The 25193-nt window shown below is 42.0% G+C and overlaps 1 protein-coding gene across 17 annotated transcripts in view; it reads right to left on the bottom strand.

The window, feature by feature from the left end:
* Nucleotides 1-25193, bottom strand: part of kiaa1217 (KIAA1217 ortholog) — a 116024-nt gene that overhangs the window by 2257 nt on the left and 88574 nt on the right. For 8 of the 17 annotated variants that reach the window (XM_013277202.3, XM_005448909.4, XM_005448906.4 and 5 more), the window contains 17 exons: nt 22068-22266; nt 20697-20790; nt 15746-16536; nt 14103-14207; nt 13533-13582; nt 11077-11216; nt 10741-10916; nt 7777-7907; nt 7404-7551; nt 6300-6783; nt 5944-6139; nt 5558-5847; nt 5113-5256; nt 4667-4789; nt 2864-2944; nt 1136-2755; nt 476-607 (listed from right to left, as the gene is read on the bottom strand). In XM_013277202.3, the coding sequence (XP_013132656.1) occupies nt 476-607; nt 1136-2755; nt 2864-2944; nt 4667-4789; nt 5113-5256; nt 5558-5847; nt 5944-6139; nt 6300-6783; nt 7404-7551; nt 7777-7907; nt 10741-10916; nt 11077-11216; nt 13533-13582; nt 14103-14207; nt 15746-16536; nt 20697-20790; nt 22068-22266 (4904 nt within the window). Of the gene's footprint in view, nt 1-475; nt 608-1135; nt 2756-2863; nt 2945-4666; nt 4790-5112; nt 5257-5557; nt 5848-5943; nt 6140-6299; nt 6784-7403; nt 7552-7776; nt 7908-10740; nt 10917-11076; nt 11217-13532; nt 13583-14102; nt 14208-15745; nt 16537-20696; nt 20791-22067; nt 22267-24268; nt 24423-25193 lie in introns of those variants that run through there. The other 9 variants (XM_013277224.3, XM_005448907.4, XM_013277181.3 and 6 more) reach the window with 9 other exon arrangements.

Raw genomic sequence — 25193 nt, 5'->3', positions numbered from 1 at the left:
GCCAAAAAATGTTTTTAAAAAGTCAGGTAAGTTTATATCGAACATAGCCATAAGCATCTTAGGGCTTGGCAACACTGTTTAGGAACTCAGCTGTGATGGGAATTGGAGATGTGATGACAACTCAGATGATGACAGGATAGGATTCCGTTTGTCTCCGCCTTTTTTCCTTTTTTTTTTTTTTTAGCCACCAACACAGTGAAAACCATGAGCAGTGTGGACATGCAGAAGCATACAGTACAGTGATGTTATGGGGATAACAGTCAAGAGTCAAACATGCCTTCGTGTCAGAGCAGACTCGAGAGAAACGTGAACAGATCCACAGTCGCCACTATCGTGACTTTATTTTTTTTCACAACACTTGAAACCTCACAGCTTTGGAAGTCTTCCCACCCCCACCCTCCCTCATATGCCACATGCTTTCGATTCCCTATATTTGTTCCCTGTAGTCTCTGTTAAGACCCTACAGTAAAACTACCTGTCGGAACTGCCTCTGAGCGTCCTGCAGTTTTTGCTGTTTTCCTGCTTTGTCAGTTGTACCCGGTGACTGCCTGGACTTCGCAGACAAAGGGACGGGCATCCGACTAGTAGGGGAAGCGACACTGGTATTCTGCAGGGGGATCCAAATGAAAAACAAAACAAGAAATAAAAAAAAAGATAGAAAAAAACACACCAAATAGGAAGTATGAAAAGTCAAGGCACTAACAGGTTTTCAAAAAAACCCAAAAACCCGTTCATTCAATACGTCAACAATCAACGCCAGTGAAAGATCATGCACCCAGTGGGACCATAAAGCCATTATACACAGGACATGCAATCAAGAACAAGGATAATTAGAGCTTGATCATCATGACAGTGTCTCTGATGATGAGTGTGCCACTTGCTGAAAACCTCTGAGTTTTAGCAATAAACTGAAGAAGAAAGATGGTAGCCAGGAACCAAACAAAATGCCACACCCAATCATGTCACCATGATTTTGTACTGAAGAGGGGAGTCATTTCCATTTCCAAGCACCTGTGGGGGGGAGGGGATTAATGATTTTGTAATTTCAGTGGTTAAGGTAGGAGTGGAGGTAAGTTAGAAAACTGAAAGAGAAGAAACCCAAAGCCTCCGGGAACAACAAGAGCTAAAGAGAGACCTGTTGTGCGGTGCTGGGGACACTGGGGACAGTGTTGGTGGTGGTGGTAGAAGGGTTGATTACAGGGCGTGGAAGGACCTGAGGTTTAGGCTTCTTCTGCAGTGAATTTTTGCTAGGTACCTTAGGGCCAGACCCTTTGGAGGTAGGCAGAGAGGACGACCTCTTCAGCCCTACTCCGACTGAGCTTTTCCCATTCCCTGTATTTGCTTCCTCAGTGTTAACCGACTCATCAGGGGAGCGTGGTCCCATCTCACTAATAGTGGTCTCTAGCTGCTTGATGGTCTGCTCCAGGCTGTCTAGTGTCTTGTAGGTGTTCTTCCGAATCTCATCCGTCCTGCCGAGAACTTCGGAGTTCTGCTTTTTCAGCGGGGCAGTGTCTGTTCCCCTGGGAGTATCTGCAAAGGATTTTGAGCGCGTAATCTCATATCTCTTCGCTTCTTTGTGCTGCCTGATTGTACCATCGGATTCTTCTTCATCTTCATACACAACCACCTGTAGCGTCTTCTTGCCTGACTTGGTGCCTGTGCGAATGGCCTGAGTCAGTGCTGCCAGCTGTTTCTTAGGGAACTTGAACTTGAATTTCTTCTTCCCATCCTTGGAGTCTCCATTTGAATCTAAGTTTACTCCGTTGTCTGTTAGTTCAGATATCGAAGAAGAGGATGAGGATGATAGGCTGGCATGATCTGTAGCTCCCTGTGAGCTGCTGATCTTTTTGCCAGCAACCATCTCAGCCCCTTCTGCAACTACCGGCAGCCCACTACTTCTCTCTGTGTCGGATTCCTCACTCTCCTCCTCAATACGCTCTTCTGCAAGCATCCTCTCCAGTTCCTCCTCGCATTCAAAGATGGTAGAAAGGCGCTTGTAAGCTGAACGGATATCCATCGGCTCATCAAAGATGATGATGACAGGCTTCTTGTTGAAGCCGTTATCCTGCGGCACTGAAGGATCAACTGTGGTGTTTCCTCGATTTGCTGCATTGCCTACAGTAACAGTCTGCACACTTCCTTTTTTGGCATTGACCAGTTCTTGGTACTCTCCACAAGACAGGGGCTGAACCTTGGTGTTGGTGATCATAAATGCAATGTTGTCTGGGGGTGGAGGTGCCTCTTCTCCAGGCAAGTCAGGACTGAGACTAGCACCCCCATCAAGATCATCAATAGTGTTTTTAGGTGGACTGCTGTCCTCATCAGAAGTCTTTTTGGATGGAGCACCATACCGTTTTTTGTGGTCGTTTTTGTGGTCAGTTACTATATTCTTACTAGACGAAACAGGCTCCTGGATGATCTTACTTTTCTTTTCAGTATGAACTTTAAGGATTTTTCCCTTCTGCATTTCTGCACTGGTCTTCAGGGATTCAGAGCGTTTAACATGCTTCTTTGGCAGTTTAAATGCATTAAGTCCCACAGGTTTAGGTGATATAGGTGGGGGTGATTTGGGTGTTGGAGACAGTGGTGGCTGCTGCTGTTGTTGCTGCTGCTGGCTTGGAGAAATGTCATTAACATTGACATTTGACACCTGTGTCGGAGACTGTGGGGGCTCTCTGTGATGGTCGTTGGTGTCTTCCAGTCGCGATGGGGGTGGATGATCTTTGGGAATCTGGCCCGTCACATAATATATGACCTGTGAGCGTGAAATTTAAAAATGTGTCAATGTTTCATAGCTTTCTAACGCCAGAGTATAAGTTAAATATATGTGATTATAGTATGTGCAGTTAAAAGTCATACATACCCCTTGGCTCTGTCGAACAGTTGTATTCCCATTTTCATCTGTGTCTGGATCTTTATCCTCTCGACTGGGCTCTGAGCTCTGCTAGGACAGTGTGTGGGGGAATAATATTACAGTGTAACTGGCGTGCCAGGCTGTGCTGGATTAACTGTGAAATCACATTTGGTTGCAGAAACATCTGCGGCGTCAAAACTACAAGATTGGTCAATTACCTTTAACAACTGCTGTTATATACTGTTACACTATTAAATCCTACATAAAAACGCACATGGTACAGACTTTTGAAAAGCCAAAATAGAATAAACTTCATGTTGGTAGATGTCTAAATATATAAATAACATAATATAAATATAAAACTGAATTGAATATTTTTTCTTTGTTTTTTATTTCACATATCGAGTTTTACATCATTATACTATATTTAAAAGACAGCTGTAGACTCAGCATCTAAAAAGTGGAAAATGTGGAAGTGCCTTAAACTTGCATTCTTTCTAATGACCAACAGGGGGAGACTGCTAAACTGTGACTGTTCAATAAAAGTCTATGACATATTTATCTTATTTCTTAGTTAATTTATGACCTCATTAAACACTTTAATGATGAGCTTAGTCTCATTTGGAACTCTTGAGTCTTCTTTTATGGTGCATGCAGTTTATTTTGTAAATTGTTATATGTTTTAGGGTATGGTTAACCTGTAATTGATAAGTTGCTCATTTTTTTGTTTGTTTTGGGTGTCAGATTGATTAAAAATCACCCATCACTTATTGTGGTTTCTAATAAAAAACAAAAACGAAAAAACAAGCAAGCAAACAAACAAACAACAAATAAAAAAACAATACAAAGTGCTCAAATGGCGGCTTAAAAGGACCCCATAATCTAATGGGGGACATCACAGTCCCTATGTACATCTTTAAATACAGTCTATGTTCCAAACTTGTTTCTCTTTTTTTTTCCAGTGAAATAATTTAAATTTTTGCAATTTCAGCAAAACAGTCAACTTTAATGTACTATTTACTGTGATTATAAGCTTAACCAAATAGCACACTTCTTATTTGTTTCTCTCAGAGAGCGGATACTTCCAGTTCATCTTTTTAAAACTAGTAAAAGTTGATGCACTTCACACACCTAGTCCTATTTGCTTTACCATTTCGACTAAAAAAGTAATACTCAAAGTGTGTATCAAATGATTGGTTAGGGAGGTGTAAAGCTGGGAAAAGCGAACTGAGGTGAAGTTGTGCAAAGAGAAACGGAAAAGTCATTCCTCAGAAAAGTATAGGAGAGGAGAAGGAGCATGCAAAGTGGTCAGGCTGACCTTTAGTGAACCAAGTCTGCAAAAATAGATTGTGTCTACAGAGTGCATTTTACTGATGTTCTTTCAATTGTCAAAAATCTAGGGCATATCAAGCAATTGTCAAATGTCATTAAAGAAAGACACGAGACGATTTAATAGCCTGTAAGGTACAGTGCTGAGGTTTTTATTGATTTGGATGAAAAGACAAGCGAGAGTTCTGAAACACATCATAGTCTAGACCAGGCATACAGAAGACACAGCATCTTTTCAGAAGCTCAATTTTATGCAGACTTAATCCTGAAAAAAAAATATTAAAGCTCTGATATCCAGCAGGATCAAAAGAGGGAGGAAAACTCAGGCAGCAAGGAAAGGAAGCTTTGTGGAGGCAGCTGCTACAGGTTTCTCTCGAGCAAAAGCAAGAGCAGAGGAGTGTTAAGACACAGCCATTGATTGTTTCATACAGTTGGCAAAGGCAGGCAGTTAGCTGGGCAGCTGCACCGGGACATATATTTTACCTTTTTCTCTTTGAGGGGTAATAAAGCCCCCGGTCTTAGCTCTCTGATTTGTGGTTCAATTCGAGCGGTGGGCTCTACCAAATTTTTCACCCCTACATCCTTAACTGTGCACTTCTGGAAAACCTGAAGAGTGGAGAAAGGTGAGGGGAACAACGGGACAAGGGTTTTGAGGAGTAGCTTCACAACTGCACAGCTGTAAAACTCCACAATTTGAAAAAAGTGCAGTAAAGTTCAATGAAAGTTATTTCTTCGGCAGCTGTCAGCACCCATCCTTTGCCACTTCCAAGGAAGTCACCCACCACAGGAAGAAATGATAAGCAACCCACTCCCATAATGCAGAAATCAATCAAATCCAGCATCCTAATTTCCATATGTCGGTTAAATTGATTGTATTTGCACATGTTTGAAAGGAGCGTGTGAGTGTGCGTGTTGTATATGGATCTAACCTGGAGCTCTGCCATGATCTTGTCCCCTTCATCTTCCTCTTCTCTCGTAACCAGGGGAGGAGTGGCTGGCTTCGGCTTGGTCTCCGGTGCAACCTTGGTGGGCTTGGGTTGGGGAGAGGGAGGTGGAGCCTCCTCTTCGCCCTCCTGTGAGAAATAATGTGAGGGAAATTATTCTTTTATTTTTAAAAAGCAGCAAAGTTTGTGGAAATGAAAATGGATACTGCATTCATGTCGGCTGAGCGTAAAGACGGAGTTAAAGGCAAAGTTAAACAGTATCTCTCCTGAAATTGGCAACCTTTACACTTTGGAGAAAGCCTAAATAGCTCTTTCCCCTTTTCTTCCAGTTTTAATGCAGTGGCTTGACTAAATCCCACTTGGCTCTACGCTTAGCGCACAGACACAAGAATGGCTTTCTTTACTCTCTCCAACCTTTCAAAGCACCAACCTGAGTCGAGACAGACTCCTTCCTGTTGGTGTAGACGACCTCACCAGAGCGTGTAGTGGTCATGCCTGAGCTGGAGCTGGGGTAGGTTTTCCTTGGCGGAGGCGGTGGTGGGGACTTGTTCGGCTTTTCAGACCCCTGTTTTGTCAAACTTTCAGTGGCTGCTGGCTTGATGGCAGTTTTGGAGAGTTTCTCCAGTGCTGGCTTGGCAGATTTCTCCACCAGAGGCTTAGGGAGTTTTTCAGACCCCTTCTTTGCTGGTTTGTCTGATTGAGGGCCTAACTGGGGCTCTTCTGTCATACAGGGCAATAGGAAACAACATTAAGGTATGTAGATAAAGCAAAAAAAAAAAAAAAGTCGTTTAAGTTACATTTGTGTGTGATTTCTACCTGATGGTAGCTCAACAGGGTTGTGAATGTCTTCTTCTACAATACCAGCAGCAGGCAGTGCTGTGTTCTCTTCCACCTCTAGACTTGGAATTCCCTTCATCATGTTTGCCTGGGCCTCTTGTAGGATCTTCTCAAACTCTTTTCCATCATAATGACCCATATTCTGCCTCCTCTCTTCCCACTCTTTCTCTGCCGCCTGGACGGTGCAGACAAAAAAACATACCAAAGAGTCAGAGAAAGTTTACGGTTGTCAGAAGTGCAAACTAAATGAGGGACTATTATTTCTAAACAAAAACAATACATTAAATACATGAGAGATTTTCAGGACACTCAAGCTACAAGGTGGGTAAACATACCTTTATGGAAACAGCTCTGCTTTTGTTCTTTTCCTTACTGCTCTGAAGCTCTTCTATCACAAGATCCTGGCTGGCTGTTCCATTACTGTTCCCATGAGTCTTTTTGTAGCGGGTGGGACTTGGTGGATCTGTGGCAACCGCTTTGGGAGACTCACGGTCTTGACTCTTGCTAAGGTTGGGACTGGAGATATGAGTGGGGCTAGGAGTGGCCGGGGGACTAGGTTGAGATGTCAAAGCCGCAGATTGTTGGGACTGCTGAATGAGGACCGGGGAGCTCTGGACATGATGGATGACCACCGGGGATGAAGGCATCACCTCGGATTTGATGGTGGAGCTCTGAGGCTCTAGTGGGGCTGAGGTTGAGCCAGGTTGGCCTGGTGCTGGAGAAACATCTGCAGGGGTGTCTACTGCTACTGCGGGGCTGTTGTCCACTGTGGCATTACTGGAAAGCTCAGGCCCTTTCTGAGAAAACTCAGTAGCACACCTGCAGAGGGAAGGGAAACAATAAGAAATACACATCATACAGAAACACTGGCGAAAGAAATGTTTGTGCAGCAACGCTCAAAAATTTGTATTTGCAAGTTTTGGTCTTTTAAAACTGTTATTAGGACTATACTACATCAAACCTTGCTGTAAATTAGGCAAATAATACTGCATATTTATTGACATGAGGGATAAACTACCAAAAAATCTATAATGCAACAGGTGGGTTTGGCAACAGGGCATATTTTTGGTTAAAAAAAAACAGAGGGAGAGCAAGAGAAAAGTCAAGAGCCAGTTTGGCATCTGTATTAAAATGGAAATGAGGTGCTGCATTGCCCACCAAATTAATTCACTTATCGGTTGAGTGAAGGTGATGGAAGTAAATCGAGCTGGACGCCAAACCCTTCTGTCCGCACAGAATGACCTCTTTGATGGGATGAAGGCTGGCTTGCCACTATAATCAAACGGTACGATCTCCCACATCATAGACCCCAGCGAGGAGCCAAGCAAAGTGCTTTTTGTTTTCATCTTCAAATCCCCCTCTCGCACTCAGCTCCCATACTCCAACACATCTTCTCATTTTTCCCTGCTTTATCTTTTCATTCTCCATTTCCCCCCTACCTTCTCAGGCTGCTGAGTGTGTCGGTCAAGCTCTTCACCCTTTTCAGCATACTGTCCAATTTGTGGGGCTCTTCTTTCAAAAACTTGACAGCTTCCACTTCCACCCTGAGCACAGCCCGCATTCTGGCTTGAAGGGCTGGGAACTCTCCTGATGAAATTTAAACAGAGAGGGAAAAAAATTGTAAAATACTCCTATTTTAGAATATTTCTGCTCATAATCCTTTTCTCTTTAATTGAGAAATGTTAATTACAATGTGATTTTTTGTGAAAAATTGCTTGTATTTGGCATGGATTTTTACTGCGCAAAGCTGGATGACAATGCAAGTATACTGGAGTAAGGAACATTAATGTGATGTGAAGGCAGTCACCATACCTTTGAGCCCTGCCAGAGATTCTCCCACCTTCCTCAGGGTTACCGCTCCCTCTTCCACATCTTTTAGGGTCACTGCTCTGTGTGTTGTGGCTGAGTCACTCTGCAGAGAACCTACATACTGTTCCAGCTCGCTGCAGAAAAAAACGGAAAGTAATCTAGAGTTGAGTGACTTTAAAAAAAAACTGCCCGGCAAATTCACTCACTGGCCACTTTGACAGGTACACCTGTTCGTATCTGCAAATATCTAATCAGCCAATCGCGTTGCAGCAACCCAGTGCATATAGGTCAAGATGACCCGCTGCAGTTCAAACCGAGCACCAGGATGGGGAAGAAAGGTGATATAAATGACTCTGAATCTAAGATGGTTGTTAGTACGAAACAGGCTGGGTTGAATACTTCAGAAAATGCTGATCTACTGAGATTTTCCCACACAGCCATCTCTATGGTTTACAGAGAATAGTCTGAAAATGAGAAAATATCCAGTAAGTGGCAGTTCTCTGGGCGAAAATGCCTTTTTGATGCCAGAAGTCAAAGGAGAATGGCCAATCTGCTTTGAACTGATAGGAAGGCAACAATAACTCAAATAACCACTCACTACGACCAAGATATACACAACGGTATCTCTGGAAGCCTCCTGTCACCTAAGAACAGCAAAATTATGCTACAATTGGCACAGCCTTACCAAAATTAAGAGAGTAGAAGACTAAAACAAAAAAAACAAAAAAAACAATCCCTGGTCTGATAAGTCTCAGTTTCTGGTTAGACATTCAGATATTAGGGTTAGAACTGGGCATAAACAACATGGATCTATTCTGCTTTGTATCAGTCGTTCAGGTGGTTTAATGGCATAGAAGATAGTTTTTGTGACAAACTTTAGTATAAGCACCTTACTACAAATTGAGCACCGCTTAAACGCCACAGGCTACCTGACTATTGTTACTGACCATGTCTATCCCTTTATGACCACAGCGTACCCATCATGTCATGACTGCTTCCAGCAGGATAACACACCATGTCACAAAGCTCAAATCATCTCCAGCTGGTTTCTTGAACATGACAATTAGTTTTCTGTACTCAGATAGTCTCTAGAACTCAATGCATTAGAGCACCTGTGAGATGTGGTGAAATGGGAGATTCTCAACATGGATGGGCACCCGACAAATGTGCAGAAACTGTGTGATGCTATCATGCCATTATGGCCCAAAATTGGCATCTAATGAGTGTATATTTGAAAAACAAAACAAAACAAACAAGCCAAAAAACTCAGCATAAATAGGCCCTTATTATAATTATGTGCACTGTATAAACACCAGGGGGCAGGATACAATCATGTTTCTTAAAGATCATAGACTAAAACTGGGGAAAGGTAAGTCTCTGGGATTGATGCATGAAAAGCAATAGTGTATATGATATGTAAAATTCATACTTTAAGCTGCAAATAAACATCTTAACTGTGCATTCCTATTTCCTGTCTACACTACATTGCTTAGTCTAGACTGAATCTGGTCTTATCCCAAACCCCCAAATATTTACACACTGAATGAGGGCTTATTTGTGAGAAAGCACTTCCTCACATAGAAATCATATCACCCTGCCTGAGAGCCATCCCGGTTCTAGAGAAAGCTGGCTGTTCCAAAGGGAAATGTGCTGTATGATAACATTGTCTGCAGTGTTGGATTGCATGAGAGGGAACTAAAATCACGTTTCATTGTGGCCAGGTACCCTTGAGAAACACTCTTTTATAGGAGTCCCCTGAAGGGATTAGGAAAGGCAACAAGGAGACAGTGTGTTAAATGCCCTTCTATGCAAAGGCTTTTTGGTAGTGAGAATGATGGATTTTTCCTTTTTTATGAAGCCTCCAACAAAAAAAAAAAATACTGTTTGTTCAATAACGTATCCCTCTGTTTGCCAGAGTATAGGAGGCAGCCTTTAAAGACCACTTGTGTTGCATTTGCATGAGGAATTTGGCACTTTTCTTACTTTCTTTCATAATTCTTTCTCGTGAACTGAAACGGGCAGTATGGGACACCAAGAATTCCACTTAAGGCGAAAATAGCTTCAAATACTGGGGTTGTTCAGATTAAAAAAACAACTCTATATTTTTGCTCCGTGAAAGCTTTCATCCGCTGAAAATGACCACCGTCAGATTTAATACGTTTTTTTTCTTTTTGTGTGTGACTCCATTAAGGTTTTCCTGTGTTTTTATGGTATGAGTTTCCATATTTTAAGGGGTGAGTTTTAAAAAAAGGTTACAAAATATGGTCTGATAGATTGAATTCTCTCAAGAGGGCAGCGGTTTTCACACCACACACTCCAAATGGTTCTAAAGCCAAGCAGCTCTAATTGCCATGCCTTATTTAAGGGGCCAGGAGCCGTGTTTTGCTGACTCACAAATGGCTGCATACCAAGTGTAACAAAGGGCTTAACACAGCTTCAGTGCCCCGACTTCCTCCTGTTCATTTCCCAGAATCCAAGAACTGCTATGATTGTGTTTATTGGAGCATATGTTCGCCGCTGTCTAGCAAGACAACACTGTTTGACCTTGCCTGTAAACATCCAAATAAAAAGGATTCAATTACTGCTCCCTGTTGGCAAGACGAGGCGAGTGAATTCAAATAAGAGCAGGGCGGTGAGTAATTACTCCACAGTTGAGTCCATTGTTTTAGACCGCTGTCTCTGAGAGGCAGGCGTAGCTTGCCTGCATAAACCTGTGGGCTGTAATTTAGAGGGTGTTGGCTTGTCAAAGCGTTTAGAATTGAATGGCTCAGGTGAGCTGATAACAGTGAAGCCTTTTGGGGGCTTCTTATTAACGAAGGCACAGCAAATGTAGTTGCAGATATGTGCACTAAATCAACTGTCAAAACTTTGGTGAATGCAAACAAACGTGTCTATCCATTTTAGACGCAATGAAAACAAAACAGCATCTGTTGTGTTGGGTAATGAGTGAGTTCTGAACAGTCTTACCTGAGCTGTGTGAGGACACGCTCCTCCAGACCCAAGTACTTGTGCCTGTCCTCTTCTACCACAGCTCTCTGTCGCTGAACAGGGTCCTCTATACGCCGCATTGCCTCTGCAAGTTTAATACTGATTTCCTGCTCTGCCCGCTTCAGCTGCACCCGTAATGCCTCCTGATTCTGGAGCTGAAGTGATGTACATAGCAGAGTGAAACTTATTAGAGGACCTGGACTAGTAAACCAGGATATATGGCTTTTTGGGTATCACACTTAATCACATGCATATACACAAATGGAAATGTGGACAAACACAACAGTTTAATTTAAAATGGGGACAAAGTCTTGCCTGCAGCTGCCTCATCTGATGCAGTTGCATCCTGAGGTCAGAAACATTCTTCCTGAACTGCAGGAGGTTTACTTTGAGTGGAACTGAGCCCTTGTCTGATGGGCTTGCACTGTTCTTGGGAGACAAGACCGGAGAACCACCTGGACCAAGAGAAGAAGAAAAAACCCCACACAGCACATCTTAAGTTTGCTTTTTGAAAATTAGGACCCATATGCACATACTGAAACCTTTGAAATCAAAGCTCATAATAACTCTTATGAACTGTAAAAATTCTAGTAAACATTATTAGGGAGGCTTTAAAGTGTAGAAAAGTTTTCTCCTTTTTCAAGCACTCACTCTACTTATTAGCGGGCAGATTGTAAATGTCTGTAAACACACTTTTTCTGACTTAATGTCCCAAATGTTCAGCAAACATTTCTTCTACTTTTTGTGGCATCATTTCTACTTCATATGTACTATAGATATGTTAACACTCTTATTAGCTGCAGCTGGAAATGGCTGTCAACTAATCATTTCAGTCACTGCTAAAGATGAAGAACAGGCTGAAACCATGGAAACCAAAGTAACTTATATCCATGGTGGAAGTCCCTAAATAGAAAGTAAGAGCAATATTTCAGACTGCACCATGAGATTTAAATGTAATGACCTTATAGAACTACACATTCAGTCACAACAGATGACTCTGGTTTTGTCAAACACAGCATGTAAAAGAGGGGCTTGAGTGGGTTGCAAAGCAGCTTGCAACGAGCACCAACTGTAGGTGGGCTAAAGCAATTTTAATACTGCACCCCACTTCAACGGGTTACTTGGTCTTTAGGTTTTGTTTACTAGGTTATATAGTTAGGGTGTTTGTTTTAGTATTTATGTTCTCCTGGTTCTTATCTAGGGGCCTTGTTGTTTAGTTGTTAACACATTTGCCTTACAAAAGACTTACAAGATCGAGCCTGGGAGGAAACACAAATCCAGCCTCAGGGTTTCACAAGCTAGTACCGATAACAAGCCTGGATAAATGGGAGGGCATATTCATTTGCTGTGGTGACCCCTTGGGAAATAAACAGCTGAAATTACCTCATCTTCTAGCTCTTATCTATACACAGATGTGGTTCCATTTTTTTTTCTTTTAACATATATGAATGCCATCAGGGACTGCAGTTACAGGATCTAAGTGCTCATCTTAATTATCGTGCATTGTCCTTTTTAAATAAACCTGAAACTAGTCATAAGGATATCAGCAGAGGTGTCAGCTGATGTGGGATGACAGTGAGGTCAGCTGAGCTTGACTTTGTGTCCTGTGTAGCTAAATTAAAACTGCATGCATTCAGTTTTACAGTAACATGTCTTTTCAAAAATGTGTGTCAATTAACCTGGAATCTTAGTTCACTATATAAATAGTTGAAGTAGGGCCAATTTTCTGGTAGAGAGCAGTTTCAAGGTCTGTGTATTTTCCACAGTATCTTGGAAATTCTTTCTGAAAGGACACATTTGTGCTGTGTTTTTATCAGAATTATGAAATGAATGGCTGTCACTGTATATTTGAGGCAAATGTCAAAACCATCTGCAAGAATGGATACCAGAAGAGGAAAGTACAAATTTTCTGGTGTAATTAAGAGCAGCCAATCCTTTAAACTCAAAAACAAAACACAAAAGCAGTGCCCATCCATTTTAGTTAAGAGAAACTTACAAGTGCTCCCTAAATTCTTTTGACATATACCATGGCGCAGTGAAAGAACACACTTTTGTCTTTGTAATCCCCCAAATCTATTTACAGCGTGAACAGACCTGAACTACTGGTTACAATGTATATTTTGTCCATCAAAAGAAGTACACGCTGGGTGGTGACAATCAAGAAGCATGTGAGGGATTAAACGAATATCCTCATGTTTTTTCATGTTAGAGGCTGTCTGGCGAGATCAAAGAAGACCCTGTAACTTTTCTGATGTTTTGAAGATTTGCTCAAACACAGCATGACAAGTAAATCCCTCTGAAAACTACATACTCCATGAAATGTTTCTTGAGACGCGAGCTTAGCTTACAAGACACATAAATAGCGTTGTGTTTTTGCTTCGCCACTGGTGAGGTTGCAGATCTTTTTATCAAGCTAAGGTCTGGCCGCAGAACGCTGCGGTGCAGAGATTGAATCGCTGAATCATCTTGGCAGGCTTGAGAAGTAATAGCATCTTGTTTTAAGTAGTGCTTTGAGGGGCTTGTGTTAGCTGCGCTGGCTCTCGTCTCTTAACTCCTATTAAACTGGATGAACCGGGTAAAGGAGTGCAAGGAAATATGAACTGATGACAAGCAAAGAAGCCTGACTTTGTTTTTCCTCCCTCCAGTGCTGTTCATTGCAGACTGCTGACTGACACTGATGTGTGGGCTTGTCTGCACATGATATTATGGCATTTATAGCAACTAAAAAGAAAAAAAAAACAGAAATCCCACATAATAGAAGAGATACTAACCTGAACTATGAGCACTGTGGGCTGGAGATGATGTCTTCGGGGGTCTCTCGCTGCAGTCAGAGAGAAATTTATCGGACAAGAGTTTGTGTAACAGAAATAAACAGCACTTTGCAGCACTTTAGATTTACAGCTCGATATTAGTAAGGACAAACAAGTTAAAATAAAGAATGATGGGGCAGACTGACAAACCAGAAAGGTTAAAATGATGTTAATGATGTTAACAAGCATCATCATCAGTGCATACAGTAGCTACATTCAAATTCACAGCAGACATTTTAGACTAGGTGTCAAGTAAACATTTCCAAACAATATAAATAAAGAAGAGAAAGAGCTGAAAAGCAGCCAGATGAACCATAGCGGCCATTTATCTAGAGGGCAAAAGGCTTCGATAACAGATTCACATTCAAACCGATTTCCTTTTTAGCAGACACTATTTTACCTGAGTGTCCGATATGGCCATTATAGAAGGGATAATTTATCCTTCCTCCTCTGACTGAATCAGCAGGCTTTTCTTTTGAAAAGTCCATTTCACCCGATGCCTCCACTCTGTCCTATACTGTGATTGCTTACCTTAGAGGCTCCTTGGTGCCACTAGTGTTTGGGCCCTTTAAAAGTGCATGCTGAACAAGACCAGTCAAGCTGGCAATCTGTTGTTCCATAGCCTTCATTCGTTCTCTGCAGACACATCAAAAAATTCTGCTTTCAACACCGAGGCCTATTGGATATGACAGCTGCCACTGGAGCAAATATTAGCTCAGAATGAAAACGGGAGGGTTGTAAACAGAATAATCAATCGCTTTTAATCACCTAACCATGAAACGTTTTGCCATTTTGTGAGATGATTACACAGCAGAGATTTTTCCTTTGTTTTGGAATTGATTTGCAATATGCCACAAGTAAATGTTGTCTCTGGTAAATATGAATCGTTTCTGAATTACAAATAAAAAAAAAATTAAAAAACCCCCAAAAGCTTGTGTCCAAATGGAATAAACAAGATGGGCAACTTCTTGAAAAGAAAACAAGCCTAAGCTCGACACCCAAGGTGCTCGGGTCATATTGTTTTTTTGACTGAGTCACATGTGGTGACTGCCAAAAAGAGAGTGAAAGGATTATTTGAACCATATGACACTGCCTTAAGAAAGCCAACACTGCAGGCAGGTGAGGGAACTGGTAACAGAACTACTTTTGCTTTATAAGATGTGCCTTATTTAGTGTGCCTTTGTCTTGTTTTGTCATTTATTTATGTTGTCTTGCTATTTATATTTCCTGCAGAGTCTGTTTGGAGCACCCACAATTTCATTGCACATGTACAATGACAATAAAGGGCTATTCTATTCTATTCTATTCATAATTTATCTTGAGGCACGGGGCACGTTAAGGACACAGTGCAGACACAAAGTCTATGTGAATACAACAATGACCACAATATTTTACACGAGTATATTCTATGACACCTACAGTTTATTTTGAAAGTGAAGTATGGTACTTTCCCAATCAAATTCCTTCACTCTTTCAGATATTCCCAGGGCATTTCTAATGGAGGTTTTGGGCTTCCCAGGTGGTCTGGCCTGATCTGCATGACTGGCCATTTCAAATACTTTTTCAACCTGGCCAGTATTTGCTTTGGGTTTCCAAGTTACACACAGAGCCCATGTACCCTCCTTTCTAGTTAAGCATTGCTACGAGGCCAGCATCCCTCTTGCACCTTTTCTGTGTTTATGTACTCTCAGTCTGGGAAGACAAACCTAACCCAGGTACTAAAATATCTGGTAGATTAACTGAAACTGAATAGAGTCTGTAAGGGGTGTTCTTGTTTAAATATACACTGATTAATAGAGCTTTTAGATACTATCCTGTTTCACTAGTGGTAGCTATGCCTGGGCTTACACGCTCATCAACAATATCAGCTCCAGAATTCGAGTTAGCAAGATAAGCAAGAGCTGGCTATACACACAAACCAAACTCATCAAAATGTGCTTCATGTGCAGATCTTTATGCTGAAGACAGTGAGAGGGCAGGTTATATTTATTCTTCAGGCATGGATGATGAAACAGAGTCAGACCAGGTACTGGAAAGCAGCAGTTCATGGTTAGGGTGACACTGGGATGCAGAGTTAGTCCATGCTCCCATGCAATGTCTCGGTAGTTATTTTGAACCCCCCCCCTCCCTTCCCCAGCCTACTATATGCAACACTGTGTCCTCTGGTAGCTTACCGTGTCTGATGGTCACTGGCAGCTGGGATTGGCCCCTGGAGGTCTGGAACCACAGGTGAGCCCATGCTGTTCCGTGGCTTTGCCCCCGTTACTTCTTCCTTCCTGAAGGACTGGCGCACAGGCGAGCTTCTCTCCATGGTAACACTATGAGATGGCATGCCATGAGGAGGTCCACCATGGATGTCAATCATTCGTACCTCAGTCATCCGATGAGGGGACGGCGGAGGTGTCTTAGAACCCAAAGTCGGCAGCTGGCTGTTTCTGGACTTCTGCCTGTACAGAGAGGGGTGATCTATAGTGTCTGTCGGGCTAGGTCCACCATAAGAACTCGTGGAGCGGATGGAGGCACGGTGAAATCCCCCCATGGCATGCTCTGGACCATCAAGCCCAGGGCTGGGGTGTGGTCCATGTGCTGCAGCAATGCCCATTCGTCCCTCTTGGAGGAGGTATGGATCTGCGTACAAGCCCTCATTCCCCCTAGAAAGAGTGTGGCTCTTTCCAGCCATATCCTCATCTGGCTTGACATCTCGTCTCTCTAGGATGGCGCTGGGACAAGGAGAGTTAGAGCGGGCCGGTGGGTTGGCACTGGAGATTCTGTCCCTTGGGATGGTGGCGCTCCCAGGTAAAGAGCCCTGGCGTGGGCCAAATGGGATTCTGGAGGGGGATGGAGGCATAGAGTGGGGGGTTGGGGGGAGTGCTGCTTGCATTGGATGGTGTGACGGGGGAACCATTGGAGGATGTCTTAGAGGGGGCTGGCCATCACGGCCGGCAAGTGCCATTTCACTGTGCATCTAGAAAAAAGAAAAAAAAATCATAAAAACACACAAAAAATGATTTAATACATATAATTACACAAAAAGTTCCTGTTGGCACTATAGCAGAAAAAAAATCTTAAATTAAAGATGCATATTTCTGTCAACTTCAGTTACTTTTTACTTTGTGTAGGTCCTGTAACTTTAGACTGGAGCTGCCCTTAAAACAAAAACATCTATCTGTCTTACACTGTTGCTTTTCAAAGAAAATATACTGTCAGCAAATTTTTCCAGAAGTAGAAAATAGTTACACAATTCCTGGACACACAGCATATCACTCTAAGCCCTTGATATCGTGCCCACAGTCTTCCATATAAAACAATATTGCATGAAGAAGTACAAGTATATTCTCCCTGTTAAAAAAATTACACAGTTTCTGCTTTTTTAAAGAAGGTGAGGTTAAGTGTTGCAAATGCGCTCCAGGAGATTAGACTATGGCTTTCTACCAGAGGTTCATGCAAGCCTTCGGGGTTAGACAGTACCTTGGTTAATTTGCAACAGTATCTGTCGTTCTGAATAGCAAATACAGCCCACAGTTCTTCAGCTCAACCACCTTAAAGCTCTTTGAAGGCTAATGTGCAAAAACCTAACCTCAATTAATCAGAACGCCTTTCTTGGTTAAGGGATACAGAAGAATAGTCAGTGCAAAAGTCTTAAAGGTACACAGTGTTCAGTCTTTACTTCCTCTACTTTTATTTTGAGACCTTGCATAAAGCAAGACTGTGTTTTGCTTAACGAAAAAAAAAGAATTAAATTATTTCCTCTGCAAACAAAAAGTTACTTGATATGCAACATGCACCCTTGGCCAGCCATGCAGTGAAAGCAATAATGAAAACTTGATATCGGCTCAGAAAGAACAAGCAACAAAACAATAAGAGTCATTTCATTCTAGATTGGGTTTTCTTTTGTTTGTTTGTTTTTCCTTTTTCTTTTTTTACTGAATTAAACATGTACAAGCACATTTGAAACCTAAATTATAAACACAGATAGAATTCATGGATAAGTGATGGTTTGGCTGCGATAACACTCTCTTACAGGGTGTCACAAGCAGGTATGAATCTAATCTGTTTTCCTGTCTAACTTTCTTTTCCCGTCAAGCACACGAGCTATTGTTTCTCCGATGTATGACTCACAGGTCTCACCTAAAAGACAAGACAAGTCAAAAACGTAACGCAAAGTTTTTTTTTAACTTCAGGTAGAGGTTTTGTCTTTTCAGTCTCGTCGTTATTTATTACTTCCCAGAGTGCCAACAAAGATTAGCACAGTGAGGTGAACAATAAAGTGGGTGTGACCCTTGTGTGTGCCAGAGTAGGTGTGTGTGTGTCTGGAAAACAACAAATGGACTGAGAGTACAGTAACAAAAGAGCTCAGGCTTGGCTGTGGTGACAACAGTAAAAAGAAAGAAACTTTGTAGCAGGGAAAGTTCACGCAGCAGTAAATATGACTGAAACAAGTCCGACCAAGCAGCAAAACACACAACATAAGACTTCAGCGCAAAGAGCCACTGCAGATCGTCACGAAACCGTAAAGACTTCTACTTCTCATAAAAAAAGAAAAGTCGTCCTCGTGTGGAAATTTCTCTGGAGCCCTAAATAACATCTGACTGCTTTTCCAATTCCTGCAAAGCCATATAAGAACAATTTTAGCCAAAAGGCATCAGCTCTCAATCCCAAACAGATGTTGCACCTTTGAAACACCGACCAAAACATCTAAAAATATCCCTACAATACAGAGATCTCCCTGCTTTGTGACAAAACAAAGAAGTAGAAGCTCAAAAAACAAGCACACGCGAAACCATATCAGGCAAAAAAGATGCAATTTATCTCCCAGACCTTTTTTTCCCCCCCTTTCTCCATCATTCTCTTAAGCTTCCAATTATGAGAGCGGCATGTCTAGTAGGAGTTCACAAAAGTTGCCTCAATCTCTTGGCCTGTCAGAGTTGGGGCGAGTTTCCCGACTGATTCACAGACGTTTCAGAGCCTCACAGCGAACAAAGCAGGCCAGATAAAGAAGAGTCGTGCAGCAATGTTCGTGAAGAAAACTGTAAATATTTAAAGAGCTGATTGAATGGCTGAGTGTGCTATGCGGATGTGCTGTAGGGCACTAAATGGTGTTGGTGAAAGAAAACACTAATTATTAGAATTGTAAGTTGACACAAGATGAGCTGTCATCTTTTTTTGGACAAAGACAAAAGAAAAAATGGTGGATTGTTCTTAGGAGAGCAAATCAGAGGCTAGCTAATAACTCAGCTATGTTTCCAAAACATCTCCTCAAGTGGTGTGTACATAATGTCTCTGTCGACAGCCTCTATTGACTATACTGTATGATTACAAAGCAAAGCTTGAGGCACCATCCCATACATATATAAATATATGTATCAGTAAAGATTAATGAGTCAAACTTTTGAAATGCAACTGCAGGAGAATTAGTTGACAGCCTGAAGTTTATCAAGTTATGTGTCCATTCATGTGTACATCTATCCACCTCGTATTAATTGCAGCAGTTGTTTTTATAACCAGAGACAGCTCTACGTAAGTTTCGTTTGCCAGAAATTTTCAAATCAATAGCCGAGATGACTGCAGATCTCAATTTGAATCAGATCTGAGGCCTGGCATCCCTGCAAGGCGAGGGCATTCTCTACGGCCCAAACAGATGTGAGGTGCACCTTCAGTGAAACAGTACTTGAACAGGTGCTAATTAAGCCGTAGCGCCACCCTTTTTTCCTTTGTGCGGCCAATTTTCTATTTCCTCATTAAAAGAGGTTGAATTTTTAACACTGCCAAGAATAGAGAGGCTGATTAAATAATAAGTCGAAAACTGTGTTGAGTGTTAGAGCTTTTCAATATGTTTGTAAAGGAAGGAATGTTTGCCAACAGCTTAACAGCTTGCTTGATGCGCAGCGCTTTCATCAGCCTCTGTTGTTATATAGAAATAAAGCGACTTGACTGCAATAGAAGCAAACTCTTGAGTGGGAATCAATAAATGGCATTTTAGGTAGTTTTCTGTGGTGTTTACACTTAAAACACAACCCCACAGCCCTGCTCTGTATCTGGGTCAACTGCTGCTGGGTTAAAAAAATGACAGCAACAATCTTTTTTCTTTTACTTTATGTTAGCATTGCACTGTGTTTGCATAGGAACCTTTAAGAAGTTGCTTCATACATTTCAGTTCATCGAGTTCCCAGCTCAAGTTTTTTAACACCTGCAGTTTCGACGAAAACCAAAATTTTAACAACAACAAAAAAAGAAGTTGGGGAAAAACTTCTCTACACAATTGGAGTTTTTCTGCTGATGTGCTTTGAAACTTTTAAGGTCTCAAAGTGAGATTCCCCTTTTCACTTTTTCAGTATCTTATTTAGCCATCTTTTTTTTTTTTTTGAAGAGCCGTCTTTTATTCGCCTCCCTTTGAAGGACCCGATTGGAGAAAGTCAGCAACTTGCCTGTCAGCAGCAAAGAATAAAAAAGAATTTCTGCAGCACCTCAATGTCACTGTGGCATCTGAATGAAGAGCTCTTAAAACCATCACCTTAGCTGCCGCATCACTCCTTTAAACTTAACCAATTTCACTTTAAACTTAGGTGATCATACGCAGCACTGCATGTAGTGTTAGTATAGCGGGGGTTAATATTTAAAGCAATGCAATTGTGTCAAAATGCTAACTGTAAATCTGCAGCAGGCAGACGGACAAAGCGAGGATAGATGACTGGTCAGGGCAGATTAGAGGAGCGGATCTGAGGAGGAACAGTAGACGAAAAAATCTCTTTGGGGGTTTTAGTTTGTTACATCAGCAGGAAATAAACAAGATAGAATCAGAATAAAAGAAAAGAGATTAGAGCAGATATTGGGAGGAAGAATTCAGAGAGGAAATAGTCCTGAGAGCTGAGTCCAATTGTCCCTTAAACAAGTCGCACCAGAGCGTGTAGAGGAGGCCCAAACGCAGGCCCCTGGGAGAACAATACAAGACCCCCTCTGAAGAGATTAACAAGAGGCAGGGGGACATTCCTTCCCTTTACTGCATACAAGATGTGAGAAACCGGAGACCGGGCTCGCTATTCTATCTGCAGCAAATCTTTTCTCTACTCAGCTGCCGCTTTTAATGAGACAATTTCACTGCTGTGCTATGGACAGTAAAGTACTCACCCTGACATCGCCATTGGCAGGTCGGGGTCCATGGTTGAATGCCTGTGCTGGATCTTTGTGGTAAACCTTCAGGCAGGAGTGGTCTGTGATGTTCCTGTAGGAGGAAGAGGTGCTCAGTGGTAAGAATTTAGCCCAGATATCGCCATCAGACAGCGGCCGATCCTGCCTCAGCCGGGTTCTCTGTAACAGCCCCACCAAGGGCACATACCCCGACAGAGGCTCTGACTGTTCGCTATTATCCGACATTCCCTCTAAATATTCAAAATCCATAAAAATATTAACTAATACTATCTTGCTACATGAACTGAGAGCACACCTGTTGTTTCATGTCCTGGGCTCAATTTAACTATGGCATTATAGTCGCTCGTACAGCCCTTAAGCTATGACGAGACAATTTTTTTTTACAGCCCTGATAAAATATTACTCACAAAGTACACATTGCACTTGAGCAGGAGCTCTAAAGACAAAGGGCAAAGTTCATATGCCTTCAAGAGTAAAGCCTTTCCTTCTGAAAAACAACTACAACAAATGGCTGCCTACTTTCTCAGAAGACAGAATCTGCTGTATTACTGATAAGACATGCAGGTGAATAGCAACTGGTATGTATGTTTATAAATGAAGCACACAATGCTTTTGCTTCAAAAATGCAAAAAAACAAAGCAAATATTTCTTAAAGATTTGCAGAGTCAATTTTTTTCATTGAGACTGGCAACAACCACCAGGAAAGGTATCAAAGTCAGCTAAAAGTAAACCTCAGTTTGTTTACAGTTAATGCTCTTTTTTTAACTTTCTCTTTAACATTGAAGGAAAAGTGGAAGTGAGCCCATTTCCTGACCAGTGACATTTCCTGTTCAGGGAGAGCTGAAGAAGGAAGAGGATGGAAAGTGTTCACAGTGGGTAAAAGGAAATAGGTCTATCCGATGTCCTCACATTGTTCCATAATAATGTTTGTACAGGATCAACATTGCATCTGACCAATCACATTGTTATGATGTCATAGCTTTGTGACTTGGGGAAAAAAACTGCTGATGTCTACTCATGAAAAACATCCAAAAAGGGGGGCGGTTAGGGTCAGGGTTAGGTTTGAGGGTTAGGATGTGTCGTGGTTTGGGTTAGGATCAGGGGACTATAGTTACGGTTACGGGGTTATGGTTTGGTGTGTCATGTGACGTTGTTTCCATGTCGTAAAACTTTGACATCACATGTGATTGGTCACTTGCAACATTAGTTATATCGATCCAGGAGCAACACCAACACGAAAATATCAGATCGACCTAAGGAAATAATAAACACAGTATGCGATGCCAAATGCATGCTCCCGATCTGTTTCAGTTACCATGTTTATCACATGCAAACACAGTGCATCTTTACCTGACATCAGCAAGTTCGTAGTACACGTTCCTCATGTCGTCTTTGACGTACACGGCAACACTGGGTGACTCCAACATCTTCATGTTGAGCTGCTGCGGGAAGGCACTGACAAAGAGAGCTCTGATTGTGTCGATGCTGGTGATCTCATTGGGCATGCGAATCTGTTTGGTCTCGTCTCCGTACTGCAGGTACAGTACACCTAAAGGCAGGAAGCAGGGAGACTAGGTGATTAGTCCTTTCAAATGTTTCCTGTGACTAAGACAGCCCTATTTGAATTCCATAACTTGCATTAGCAGTGACGCATTGTTTCACTCCCATATGTTTTCTAAAGGCCTGAAAAATTTCAGCCCTGCGTGCAGTGTTAACCTGTCAAGGCAAATAGAACATTTCACACAGTTCACTGACATTGTGTCGGTGTTATTTCAATTACAAACCAGTGGTCTGCTTTTACTGTTGAGCTACTGTATAGAGTACTGACTGTGCAAAGAACGCTCAATATATAGCAGTAAAATCACCATTTGGGCTTATGTTATTTCATGTTAGTGCAGTAAACAATGCCAAAACTGTGGTGGTTAAACAAAAAGGGACGCTTGTAGAAGTTTGGGTTGGTTTAAAACCACCTTCAATGGTGAAAAAAAATAAAAATAAAATCAACATCTAACAGCATAATTCCAGCCTTGTAAAAAGAGTTGGCAAGGGCCCACGTGACACGTCTGGTCATGGCCGCTCAGTGCAGATTACTGGCCAGACTCAAATTTTCAAAAGTTCCGGGTTTTTTTTCTTCTTTTTTTTGTTTTGGTGCAATTTGGATCAAGTCCTGCACAGTCCCGAACGGATAAGAGAGTCATTATTTTTGCTCCTGAATTGGGCTTCAGCATTTATTCTCAGTTGAACTGTTGCTTGGAAAGCATCAAAAACAAAAGTGCATGAATGTAATCATGTTGTGTGCAGGTTTTTGCTAAATATTTCTAATGCACTGCGCTGAATCTTTTGCTCATCTCTTGCTAATGCTGCACAGGATAAATTATTTGGTACAGGCAGTGAGCTTGGCGGGGGGTGGGGGGTCAGGAAGAGAGGACAAAACTAGGGGTGGATCAGTACAAGTTGTGCATCAAACAGACCAAAGCTTGAACCTCTGAACCCTGGGTGTGGCATTTGTACTGTGCTTTAGAAAAACAGATGGCTCTTGAACAAAATTTATGGACACGCCTACAGAGCAGTTGTATAAACAGTGCTGGGGGGGAAAAAAAAAACAGAAAAAAAAAAACATTTCTATTTTCAATCTGCGATTCATTACCTCAAACAGCTTTGTGCTGATCTTCACAGGCAATCAGTGGCAACAATAGAACGTAATGAAATGATCAAAGCAGTTCAATCAGCTCGTGTTGTTGTTTTGGTCATATTTCATAAGAAATCATCCAAAATGTCACATTTCATTAGCTGCAGAAGCAAAAGACGCGACATGACTCATTTCATTGTCACTTGTGCATTTGTGCACTGGAAATAACTTGCTTTAAGGAGAGGAGGGTTTGGTTTTACTTGGTGTAACCCCATAAAAGGAGCTAGCCAGTAAAAGCTACCAGATGTTGGTGAAATATTATACAAGATCCTACATGCACCACGAGACAGAGTGAGACAGAGAGTGAGAGAGAGAGGGCAAATCCAGGAAATAAAATTGCTGAGTCTATCCATTGCTTTCTCTCTCTGGTCTGTCTGGGTTCCTGTGTTGTAAAAACTCAACAAAGTGCCCATTTGCAGAATAAATTCATCTTTCCCCTGAGAGCTGTTACGTTAACGGTTGTCTAGTTTTCATCCAGATGTTCGCAACTAGGGCGAAAGAGTTTGATGACAAAGCACCATTGATTGAGATTGCATCGTGCACACCTCTGTACTTTAAAGTTACTCTTATTTGCTATGACGAAGTTGAATAGCTCAGTTTTAACAACTGCATTCCTGAGCACCTGGTTTCACTGAGGACTGGAAACAAATAGCTAGCGGGTTTTTCTGACCAAATGGGCACAGTTTTTCCACATCTCTCCAGTAAGACACAAAAGTCTAAAACAAATAAAGTCTAGAAATATATGCTCATCGCAGCGATTGAAATGCAGCGAAAAGGCAGACGACTATAATACAGCCGCAAAATAAAGACTTTGAAATTCAATACACTTGATGCCACACTTAAGGATGAATTTGATACTCACGTTTGAGGTTTTAAGGAATCCCTGTTTTTCTGCTCGCTGTTAAGATGCTCTCAAAAAGCTAGAAGCTACTACAGCAAAAAGATACTTAAAAGTCCCAAATGTCCGCTGGGACCAAGCGAAGCGTGTGCCTGTCTGTTTGTGTGTGTGCATGTGTGTGAGAGGCAATGGTGGGAGGGACAGTGTTGTGAAGTGGTGCCCCCCACCCCTTCTTTTTCTCCTCCCCTTTTTCCTCACACCATAACCCCCCACTGTCCTAACACTCTGTCTTGATGTTTTTGATAGAAAGACAGAGAATGATGGGACATGTGTACGTGCATGTGTAGGAAAACTTTTCAGACATAGCAAGAGGTACTACTGGCACCGGAAAGGAATACGACACCCTGCAGTTTCATTCATTTTCACTTTGGTCAAAAGTCTCTCAGATGCTTTCCTATTATCCCGTGGCAGATGCCTCGCCGAGTTGTGAGCTGTGCTGACGCTACACTTTGTTTGGAGAGTTTTCTAAGACTTTGCATCCCTCTCAGCCAAACGCAGCCACCTAATTCTGCACAACTCTGAGCCTTTCCTGCATATGTATGCAAATGTAGCACCGTGCACGTTGATAAGACGACCCGTTTCTAATCCTGTCAATACCACGATGGCACACTGTGGATGCTTTCCTCCTATCTTTTACTACAGAAGAAATGAATACTAATTAAAACAAAACTGTGCGCTCAGGTTGAGAAAGGAGGAAGGGTGGAGACTAGCAGACGGATGGAGTGAGAGGAACAGATTTGGACTTTTAGTGAAACAATGACATCATACTATGGTTAGGAGCTATTACAAAGAGTTCTTGAGTTATGCCAAGGTTATGCTAAAAGAGCGTGTCAAACATTACTAATGCCAGTTAATGCTATGAGTCTTTAACAGGGCAGATACAGGAACT

Source organism: Oreochromis niloticus, linkage group LG9, assembly GCF_001858045.2.
Source record: "Oreochromis niloticus isolate F11D_XX linkage group LG9, O_niloticus_UMD_NMBU, whole genome shotgun sequence".
NCBI lineage: Eukaryota > Metazoa > Chordata > Actinopteri > Cichliformes > Cichlidae > Oreochromis > Oreochromis niloticus.
This window is presented reverse-complemented; position numbering and strand designations above follow the sequence as displayed.